General features: G+C 40.9%; 1 protein-coding gene across 2 annotated transcripts in view; it reads right to left on the minus strand.

Moving 5' to 3' along the window:
• Window positions 1-9,987, minus strand: part of st6galnac5a (ST6 (alpha-N-acetyl-neuraminyl-2,3-beta-galactosyl-1,3)-N-acetylgalactosaminide alpha-2,6-sialyltransferase 5a) — a 146,894-nt gene extending 136,907 nt beyond the window's left edge. For both annotated transcript variants that reach the window (XM_061978933.2, XM_061978932.2), the window contains exon 1: window positions 9,815-9,987. In XM_061978933.2, the coding sequence (XP_061834917.1) occupies window positions 9,815-9,829 (15 nt within the window). In that variant the 5' untranslated portion in view covers window positions 9,830-9,987. The remainder of the gene's footprint in view (window positions 1-9,814) is intronic.
• Between the last annotated feature and the right edge of the window lie 1,619 nt (window positions 9,988-11,606).

An 11,606-nucleotide genomic window follows, 5' to 3' on the forward strand; every position in this document is an offset into this window, starting at 1 on the left:
AACTGACCATTCTAAGTCTTAGACTAGATCTAACCAATCTAAGTCTTAGCCTAGATCTGACCAATCTAAGTCTAAGACGAGAACTGACCAATCTAAGTCTAAGACTAGATCTGACCAATGTAAGTCTGAGACTAGATCTGACCAATCTAAGTCTTAGACTGGATCTGACCAATCTAAGTCTTAGACTGGATCTGACCAATCTAAGTCTTAGACTAGATCTGACCAATCTAAGTCTTAGACTAGATGTGACCAATCTATGTCTAAGACTAGATCTGACCAATCTAAGTCCAAGACTAGATCTGACCAATCTAAGTCTTAGACTGGATCTGACCAATCTAAGTCTTAGACTGGATCTGACCAATCTAAGTCTAAGACTAGATCTGAACAATCTAAGTCTAAGACTAGATCTGACCAATCTATGTCTGAGACTAGATCTGACCAATCTAAGTCTGAGACTAGATCTGACCAATCTAAGTCTAAGACTAGATCTGACCAATCTAAGTCTGAGACTAGATCTGACCAATCTAAGTCTTAGACTAGATCTGACCAATCTAAGTCAGATGCTAATCTAAGTAAGACTAGATCTGACCAATCTAAGTCTAGATCTGACCAATCTAAGTCTTAGACTAGATCTGACCAATCTAAGTCTTAGACTAGATCCGACCAATCTAAGTCTTAGACTAGATCCGACCAATCTAAGTCTTAGACTAGATCCGACCAATCTAAGTCTTAGACTAGATCCGACCAATCTAAGTCTTAGACTAGATCTGACCAATCTAAGTCTAAGACTAGGTCTGACCAATCTAAGTCTTAGACTAGGTCTGACCAATCTAAGTCTTAGACTAGATCTGACCAATCTAAGTCTGAGACTAGATCTGACAAATTTAAGTCTGAGACTAGATCTGACAAATCTAAGTCTATGAGCATGAACTGATGAAGCCTACTTGGATGAAGCAAAACATCTTATAAGACAAACCAAACAGTCCAGTTGTGATCGATTAAATGTCCTGAGATTACAATGACCTGGATGATTGAGAATATCACGACAATGCTGACACACCAAAAATCTTTATTTTATCCTCTCTCTAATTCCTTTTAGTTTATACTTTTTTTTTTTTATTAAGAATTCATGTTAACTTCTTACTTTCTGCTGTCACATGGTTCCATCTACACTTCTTAAACTTGACTCAGCACTCGTTTATTTGTGTTGTTTAAAGCTACCTTAAAGGTTAGCTTAGCAATTAGCGTGCCTGCTCCTGGCTTGCTCTCGGTGTGTAACATGTTAGCCTCGTCCTCCAGTGATAATAATACTTATATACTAAGAAATCTAGTTTATTTGCTGAAATGGAGGTGATTATTATTAGCTTAGGGCAGGGGTCGGCAACCCAAAATGTTGAAAGAGCCATATTGGACCAAAAATACAAAAACAATATGTACATATAGCTAGCCTAAATAGCATGTTAGCATCGATTAGCTTGCAGTCATGCTCTGACCAAATATGCCCGATTAGCACTCCACACAAGTCAATAACATCAACAAAACTCACCTCTATGTATTCATGCACAACGTTAAAAGTTTGGTGGACAAAATGAGACAGAAAAAAAAGTGGCATAAAACACGTCCTAGAAAGTTATACATGTAAACAAACTACGGTGAGTTCAAGGACCGCCAAAATTAGTGGGACAAAACGGCGCTCGCCAAATACTCGAACCAGTGAAGCATGTTTAATACAAACAGTGTGCTTTATAACAATTGGGGAGGTTTGTGTCATGTTTGTCCTCCTTCAGAAACCATATTAACACAAAAAATGTATTTTTTTCCCCTCATCTTTTTCATACATTTTCGAAAAAGCTCCAGAGAGCCACTATGGCGGCGTTAAAGAGCCGCATGTGGCTCCAGAGCCGCGGGTTGCCGACCCCCGGCTTAGGGGTACGACTCCGCACTGTGTATGGAGACACACAGTCAGCTGCTAGACGCCTCTTAGCTGGGGGACTAGAAAACAATGACGGGCCATGCATTTCACACCTTCAGTGATGTCCTGCTTAGTCCGACTTTAATAAATACCTCTCAAAATACCACAATTTATGCTGGAGAAATACTATACAGAAACACACTTGCGCACTACTATGCATTGAATCACCTCAATAGGGATTCAACACTTGCCGCATTTAAAAATTAATGAACCCGCATCCGCAATTAAAAAACATGTGGTACAACGTGGTACTGTCAAAATTAAAATAATTGTAAAAACATATTTAAACGTGAAAAAATGAAGAAATAAAATATTTGAACTCACAATTTGTCGCACCCATCAGAAGCCATAAGCCAGGGGTACCGCTCATGGTAAATGGTAAATGGGTTATACTTGTATAGGGATTTTTTACTTTCAAGGTACTCAAAGCGCTTCGACACTATTTCCACATTCACACACTAAAGGTGGGAGCTGCCATGCAATGTCTAACCACGATCAGGAGCAAAGGTGAAGTGGCTCGCTCAAGGACACTTGGACGTGACTAGGATGGCGGAAGCTGGGATCGAACCTGGCAGTGCAGTATATATCTGCAGCCTAATCAACGTTTTGCTTTCCTTCGGCCATCGTGGGTTAAAAAAGCCAGTGGATATGAGATTTTTCTGCTGGCCGAGTGTGGCTCCCGTGCGGCTCTGTTGATTTGCATAACGCCTGTGCGGCTGTGTTCTAACGGTTCAAACACCTGCCGCCTCTCACTCTGCTGTGCGCGCCACTGAGCGTGCCCCGGGACACGTCCACGGGTGTTCCTCTCCTGTCGCTGCCTTCACTCTGCAATCTGCACACCTGACGCTGAGGAGGCTCCACGCTTCTTAAGCCAGCGCAAACTGCGTTCCGGGGCCAGAACGTAGCCCCCTGTACGGTACAGTAAGCCTACACGTCCCTAGCTCTCTCCCTTTGTGCATTCGCTCTCTCTGTGTTTCAATCAATCAATCAATCAATGTTTATTTATATAGCCCTAAATCACAAGTGTCTCAAAGCGCTGCACAAACCACAACGACATCCTCGGTTCAGATCCCACATCAGGGCAAGGAAAAACTCAACCCAGTGGGATGACAATGAGAAACCTTGGAGAGGACCGCAGATGTGGTCCTCCCCCCCCGACCCCCCCAGTGCGACCGGTGCAATGGACGTCGAGTGGAGCTAGCATAACATTGTGAAATTCCAGTCCATAGTGAATCTAACATAATAGTGAGAGTCCAGTCCATAGTGGGGCCAGCAGGAGACCATCTCGAGCGGAGACAAGTCAGCAGCGCAGAGATGTCCCCAACCGATGCAAAGGCAAGCGGTCCACCCCTGGTCCCGACTCTGGACAGCCAGCACATAATTGCACATAATTTGAAGTTCACTTCATTCAGCGTTTCTCCTCCTCTGTGCTCATTGTCTTGTGTCCTGTGTCGTCATCCTGGTTTCGAGCTGTGTGTCTCGTCTCCCCGAATTCCCTCTGGTTCCCTGGCTGCCTTCCTGGATCTCGACCTCTCGCCTGGACACGGACCTTGAGCCTCGCTCCTGCCTTTGACCTCTCCCCCGCCCACGGACCTCCGAGCTTGCCTCGCCCTCCCTGGACTTCTGTATCTCGCTCAACACGCACCTTCAACAACTCCTGGTAAAACTCAGTTAAACACAACACAGTCACACCATACGTATCTTGAGTTATTACACACGTCATTTTATTATATTAATAAATACGCCTAGAGCTAAACATTGTCCCTGCCTCTGTAGGGATGATGTTCAAAATCGGTTCTCCCAGTTGTTCGATAAGAAAAAAAACGATTCCATGGACTCAAATTCCTTTTTGAGAACCGGTTCCCGTTATCGAGGCCCCTATAGTAAAGAAAAAGAGTTGGTTCTTTATTCGAATCCCTGGGAACGAATCACAAATGGGCAATGTTATGCCCATTTGATTGTAGACTCTTACTGACACCTCGTGGCGATATGAAAATACTACGCGTCAATAGTTTGGGCACTTCCGGGTTGACGACGTTCATGAGACTATTGAGAAGTAGACAAGTTGTGTTAGCTCTTACAAGCCTTGGAAAAGATAAGTCTGTAAGTAAACTGTTTAACTTGTTTATGTAACTCAATATTAAGGTGGAAAGTGGTTACATTTGATAGTAAGATGTTTATTGAAAAATGATTTTTGTGCACTGTTTCAATGGATGTTTTGAGGACTTAAAATGGCTGCCAGTAGTGTATTTCCACCATTGAAATAGTTTCAACACTCAGAAGTATTTGTTTGATGATAGTACTGTATATTTGTGTGAAGCTAATATTTACATATTGTGTATTAAATTTCAGTATGTTAATTGAATGACATAGCTTATACATTTGTCATTGTGTGTATTTCAGTTTAAATAAAAAATAAAAAAAACAGTCCAGTGCAAGACAAAAGTAAAGATAGGAAAAGACAAAGCAAGATCAACAACAATAAAGAGCCTAAATGGATTAATCTGCTTTGGAACTTTATTAGACGTCTTGGATTGCCTGTGTGTGTAGTTAGTATGTTCCAATAGCAGCAGAAGTGCACTTTTTGGAGAGCTGTATTATTTTCAGTTTTGTGCCCAAGGGACTGATTTTATTTAACACTATTATTATTATTTATACACCTATAGCGATCACAGAGACAGGTTGTTTTTGTGTTACTGTATATATTTGTTTTTCTGAAAAATCCCACTTAATATACTTTGGGTAACAACAGTCAATATATATATATATATTTTTTAGGGAGGTAACAGTCAATATTTATTTATTTATTTTATTTTAGTTTTTTCTTATAAAATAAAAGTGAGCTTTTGTTAAACCAAATATTGTGTTTTTTTCCATATACAACAACCTATCTGGATTTGATAAGAGAATCGATAAGGAATCGGTTCGATAATGGGCTCGAACTCGATAATTTCTTATCAAACATCATCCCCATGCCTCTGTGCAGTCTTCTTCTTCCCACTGTACCGTAACATTCGCAACTCACAACTTGTGATTGTATACTTGTATTCACAGGAATTGTTATGTCACGTTCAACGCTTCAACGTGTGGCCACCTGGGGAGGCCTACTGTCAACAACTTGTGATCTGATTGGCTATCGCAACTGTCTGTCAACTGTATGCGCCCGTGCACCTACACATCACAGACCGCCGTATTGTGATGTAGAACTCCGGCAGATTTCATACAGCGCTGGCAATAAGCTACCTGAATTCTGATTGGATAAAAGCCTTAACGTAAAAACAGCAACCCTGGAATATGATGGATACTTTTATATATTTTAACTTTTATCAATTTCTGATTTTGATTCATGTTGGGCCAGAACTGCAACAAATAAAGTGGCAGCCAAATGGGATTGCGTTTGTGATCGACATTAAAAGGCAATCATGTACTTCTTTACGAAAAACGCCCGATACTAATCGATCTGCACATCCCGATCAATTATCATGGAAGGAAATATGTTTTTCTCCAACTTAATTGTTATTCCAAAAAATGTCCATAGACTGACTGATTTGTGCAGAAAAAGCAACTCAGGGCTAATCATATTTACATTTAAGATCACAAGTAACACAAAAAGAAGTCAGCTGATATTCGTTGACAAACATAAGCAGGTGGCAAAATTACCCCGCATGTGGACGTTGATGCAGTGAATTATAAATAAAGTTGATTTGATTTGATTTGATTAACCCTCACTCCAATCCATCCGCCCATGTGTTTGTTTGTGCGTCTATACAGTACTGCAAACATTTGGAGTATATATTCCAAATGTCAGGCTTGCACCAGCTGTCACTGTTATCCTCGTGTTTTTACTTCCGAGATAGGTTTCTTCAGCAGCCCGTTCAGGCAACGAGAGCATCTGCTGCTGGCTGCCAAGTAGACTAATCAAATCAAACACACCCGCCTAAGCATCCTTCCATTCACCTTCCATCTGTACTGTGACATTTCAAAGCAAACATTTGTACTCGACAGCAACCCCAAAAGGGACGAGCGGTAGAAAATGGATGGATGGAGTAGCAAACATCACTGCTGTCTACTTGCCTATGCTTCCTGTTTTGCAGCCCGTTTAAGCGACAAGAACATCGGCGACATCTGCTGGTTGCTGGCAGGCAGAAAAACCAGTGACATGATAATGTAGTAGTATATTGTTGGCAATACAAATGTGGGCTTCATCAAACTCCTAATTTACATCAATTGCAAGGATGCAAACATGTTGATGTGCAAACAAGAGAACCTCACTACTATTACTTTCCATAATAGCAATTATAGGCAACTTAACGATTCGTTTTATCTAGCTTAGGTGTGTACCGATACAACTTTTTCACTTCTGATACAAAAATGCCCGATACCCATATTGATCCAATACAATATCAGTAGGAATCATGTATACTTTTGTTACTTTGTAGTGTGAAATGTTCAAAAAGGTATGATAAAGTAAAATTAGTCAAACAGAGAACAATGATGTGTATTAAAAACACTAACCTATTTATTATTAACCGTCTAGAATAGACGTATGCTGTCTTTAAATGTAGGTGGAGTGGTAACAGTAATAGTGGCCACAATAATAAAGTTAAACTCATGACACAGTAAGCTGAATGATGCGGACACGTTTGTTACAGGATACTTTCTAACACTTCTGCCTTGGAGACTTTGTTGTAAGTAATATGCAACTACCGTATTTTCCGCACTATAAGGCGCACCGGATTATAAGGCGCACCTTCAATGAACGGCCTATTTTAAAACTTTGTTCATATATAAGGCGCACCGCATTATAAGGTGCACCGCATTATAAATCGTTTTTAATCATATTTATTTTTATATTGTTTTTATATTTATTTATTTTTAGTTTTTATTCAGTCATTGGTGGAGCTAAGGATAATATTTGAATATTGTTTTTAATATTGTTGTGCAGCACATTGGAAACATTTTTGTTGTTTAAATGTGCTATATAAATAAAGTGGATTGGATTGGATTATAAGGCGCATAGAATAAACGCTACAGTAGAGGCTGGGGTTGCGAGACCTGTTGTGGCACAATATTGGTCCATATATAAGGCGCACCGGATTATAAGGCGCACTGCCGATGAATGGTCTATTTTCGATCTTTTTTCCATATATAAGGCGCACCGGCTTATAGTGCGCAATAAAGGAGTCATATTATTATTTTTTCTTTTCTAAATTGAAAACATTTCCTTGTGGTCTACATAACATGTAATGGTGGTTCTTTGGTCAATACGTTGCATAGATTATGTTTTACAGATCATCTTCAAGCCGCTTTCGGACAGTCTCTTCCGGATGCGCCGTTTTGTGGGCGGTCTTATTTACGTGGCTCACCTTCAGCAGTGTCTTCTCCCCATCATCTTTGTTGTAGCGGTGTAGCGTGCAAGGACGGGGGTGGAAGAAGTGTCAAAAGATGGAGCTAACTGTTTTAATGACATTCAGACTTTACTTAAATCAATAACGGAGCAGCATCTCCTCATCCGGAAACAACAAATGTGTCCTGTGAAAAACTGACCGGAACTCCATCCATCCATCCATTTTCTACCGCTTGTCCCGTTCGGGGTCGCTGGAGCCTATCTCAGCTGCATTCGGGCGGTAGGCGGGGTAAACCCTGGACAAGTCGCCACCTCATCGCAGCCAACTGGAACTCTCTAATAAACTGAAGTGCCTTGGGTGAATAATGTAAACTCACTACACCGGTATGTTTTAGCGCTTTCATGGCGAGTTTACTGACAGATATAAGTAAGAACTTTACATTACTTTATATTAAAAATGGCAACAGCGGAGGATGAATGCCCCATAAAAAGAAGCTAGAGAAAAAGAATAAGCTTATCGACTACAAAGGCGGACGCGCGCAATTTTTCAGGATTTATGCAGATCCCAAATACAGATCAGCAGTTACCTGAAGGTTAGAAAAGTTGCTTTTGTATAATATTGCGAAACCAAACACCAGATAATATGTCTTACCTTATACACACACCATAATGATACTCGTATGTTTAATGCACCGACAATCCATCAAGCGGTGCGGCTTCATAGCTTACCAAAGTTGTACTAAAACATTTTGACAGATTTTTGAGCGCCGTGTGTAATGTTCTAAATTTAAATGGAACATATAAAATGTTGGTGTTGTTTACTTGAGTTATATTTCCATCACAGTGCAGTCTACACCTATCTCTTATGTTTGACTGCCATCTACTGGTCACACTTTTCACAACACCATGTACCAAATAAAATTGCTTCGAGGTCGGTTAGCAAAACCAGAATTATTCCGTACATTAGGCGCACCGGGTTATAAGGCGCACTGTCGAGTTTTGAGTAAAAAAAAGGATTTTAAGTGCGCCTTATATATATTACTGCCAATTGTTCTCCCTTGGTTAGTTATAACCAAATCTAGAATTAACGTTTAGAGATAATTAGCAGTAATACCGCAATTTAAAACCATCTGTATTACTATATTTAAAATACGTAATCAATATTTGGACATTTGTCAATCAATTCATGAATCGCTCACGTTGTTATCGTGATGCATTGGAGAATCCATCCCTTTTCCCACCTCTACATTATAGAGCCAGTGCCAATAGCAGTAACCAAACCAAAAAAATAAGCTATTAATGCTTTATCCCGATGCTAATTGAATGCCGTCTCAGCAACCTGCAAGAAGTGCTTGATGGTGATATATAATTTTTAATTATTTTTGTCATAAAAAATACAATCATGTGTGCTTACGGACTGTATTCCTGCAGACTGTATTGATCTATATTTATATATAATGTAGGAACCAGAACTATTAATAACAGAAAGAAACAACCCTTTTGTGTGAATGAGTGTGAATGAGTGTGAAATGGGGGAGGGAGGTTTTTTGGGTTGGTGCACTATTGTAAGTGTATTGTGTGTGTTTTATGTTGATTTTATTTAAAAAATAAAATAAATAAATCAACTTTTTTTTTTTTTCTTTTTTCTTTTCTTGTGCGGCCCGGTACCAATCGATCCACGGACCGATACCGGGCTGTGGCCCGGTGGTTGGGGACCACTGGTGTAAAGCACGTCGCCACTGGACTCTAGAGCAGTGGAGACGCCTTCTCTGGACTGATGAGTCACGCTTTTCCATCTGGCTACATTTCGCACTGCATTGTGCCAAATGTGAAATTTGGTGGAGGAGGAATTATGGTGTGGTGTTGTTTATCCAGGAGTTGGGCTTGGCCACTTAGTTCCAGTGAAAGGAACTTTGAATGCTCCAGGATACCAAAACATGTTGGACAATTCCATGGGATGGCACTTCAAGTTCATATGTGAGTAAAGGCAGGTGGCCAAATACTTTTGGCAATATAGTGTATCTTATCTAGCTAGCTGTACTCGTGGTGCGTTCAGGTGCACGTCTGGAAGTAAACTTCCATAGAAAACCAAATGGTAAAAAAAACACATTTTGTCATACAGACACACAGTTGACGCATTGACAGTATTTTAGTTGGGGTATTTTGTTGTCTATTCATGCTTTTACTACATTTAATTTCGCTTTTTTTAATGACATCCAATTAAAAGGACTTTGCGGTACGCACTCACGCTTTGGTGATGGACGCACACAGCCACGTGTTTTCTCTAAGTTGAAGCAGAAAACAAAGCTAAGTGCGGCACATCTGGCCGGTCCATTGTTCCGAGCCTAATCTTCCCAAGTGTGAGTGCCCCGAGCTTATGGCTTTTAGAGAGCACTTTGCCGGAGCACACGGCAGCTTTAGGAGCGAACACGCGCCTGAGGGGAGCACTTGTCCTAAAAAATTTTTTTTTAAAAAGACAAACATCAAACATTTACCAGCGGTGTCTTCATCTTTCTGCGAGTTTTGGTTATGACGGCTCGGTGCGCCTGGTTCCACCTCCTCTCATGGTCCAGGTTCGGGTCCTGCTGCGACTCGTTAGTCGTGAGATTCGTTGCTGCTCGGTTTGGTCCGCAGACTGGACTGGAGCGCCCGCTCAGTCAGCCTCGGTCCAAAGAGCCAGGCGACAGATGTTCACTTTCGAGCGTCGGCTGGGTCCTAAAGCCCCTCTAGTTCGTGGAATGAATCGAGGGAGAATTCATTAGCGAGACCACCTGCAGCAGGGCGATAAGAAGACTTAATGGTCAAGAGAAAGAAATGCTGCCAGCTACAAGTCTACAGTATCCTCACATATTATTAAACCCCTTATTATTGCTCTTTTTATTACAACTTTCAACCTTCTCTCGTACAAACCACGTTTCCATATGAGTTGGGAAATTGTGTTAGATGTAAATATAAACGGAATACAATGATTTGCAAATCCTTTTCAACTCATATTCAATTGAATGCACTACAAAGACAAGATGTTTGACGTTCAAACTCATAAACTTTATTTTTTTTTTGCAAATAATAATTAACTTAGAATTTCATGGCTGCAACACGTGCCAAAGTAGTTGGGAAAGGGCATGTTCACCACTGTGTTGCATGACCTTTCCTTTTAAAAACACTCAGTAAACGTTTGGGAACTGAGGAGACACATTTTTTAAGCTTCTCAGGTGGAATTCTTTCCCATTCTTGCTTGATGTACAGCTTAAGTTGTTAAGTTGTTGTTGTCTCTGTTGTGGTATTTATGCGTCACACATTTTCAATGGGAAACAGGTCTGGACTACAGGCAGGCCAGTCTAGTACCCGCACTCTTTTACTATGAAGCCACTTTGATGTAACACGTGGTTTGGCATTGTCTTGCTGAAATAAGCAGGGGCGTCCATGGTAACGTTGCTTGGATGGCAACATATGTTGCTCCAAAACCTGTATGTACCTTTCAGCATTAATGGCGGCTTCACAGATGTGTAAGTTACCCATGACTTAGGGCACTAATACACCACCATACCATCACAGATGCTGGCTTTTCAACTTTGCGCCTATAACAATCCGGATGCTCCTTTTCCTCTTTGGTCCGGAGGACACGACGTCCACAGTTTCCAAAAACAATTTGAAATCACACACTAGATGTGGCGAAATTATTCTCTGCATGACCCATCACCCTTGATCACCCCCTGGGAGGGGAGCAGTGAGCAGCAGCAGTGGGCATGCCCAGGAACCCCTTATTATTGCTCTTTTTATTACAACTTTCAACCTTCTCTCGTGTTTCTTCAGTCATCCCTCGCCACCACGGCCGCCCCGGGCTAAATTGGGGCCCGAAGCAGAATTTTATTTGGAGGTCCCTGCCACCCCCCAATTTTTTTCCAATACTTTTTAAATTATGTGAATTTCTATACATTTAAAAAAAAGTCAAACTCAAATATAAATGTATGTGTTTTGGCAACACCAAATTGGCCCTAGTGTGTGAACGTGAGTGTGAATGTTGTCTGTCTATCTGTGTTGGCCTTGGGATGAGGTGGCGACTTATCCAGGGCGTACCCCTGAGATAGGTTCCAGCACCCCCCGCCACCCCAAAAGGGATAAGCGTTAGAAAATGGATGGATGGGAGTGTTACAATAATTATGTATAAGTTATCACACAACTTATTTTGACTTGCCATTTTTCATCCTAATTGTGGGGATTGAAGAAGATTGAAGAAGAACCCCGCAACATTTACTAAAACAAATTTTTAATATTTTTTGGTGGAAA

This window comes from Nerophis lumbriciformis, linkage group LG19 (assembly GCF_033978685.3).
Source record: "Nerophis lumbriciformis linkage group LG19, RoL_Nlum_v2.1, whole genome shotgun sequence".
In the NCBI taxonomy this organism is placed as follows: Eukaryota; Metazoa; Chordata; class Actinopteri; order Syngnathiformes; family Syngnathidae; genus Nerophis; species Nerophis lumbriciformis.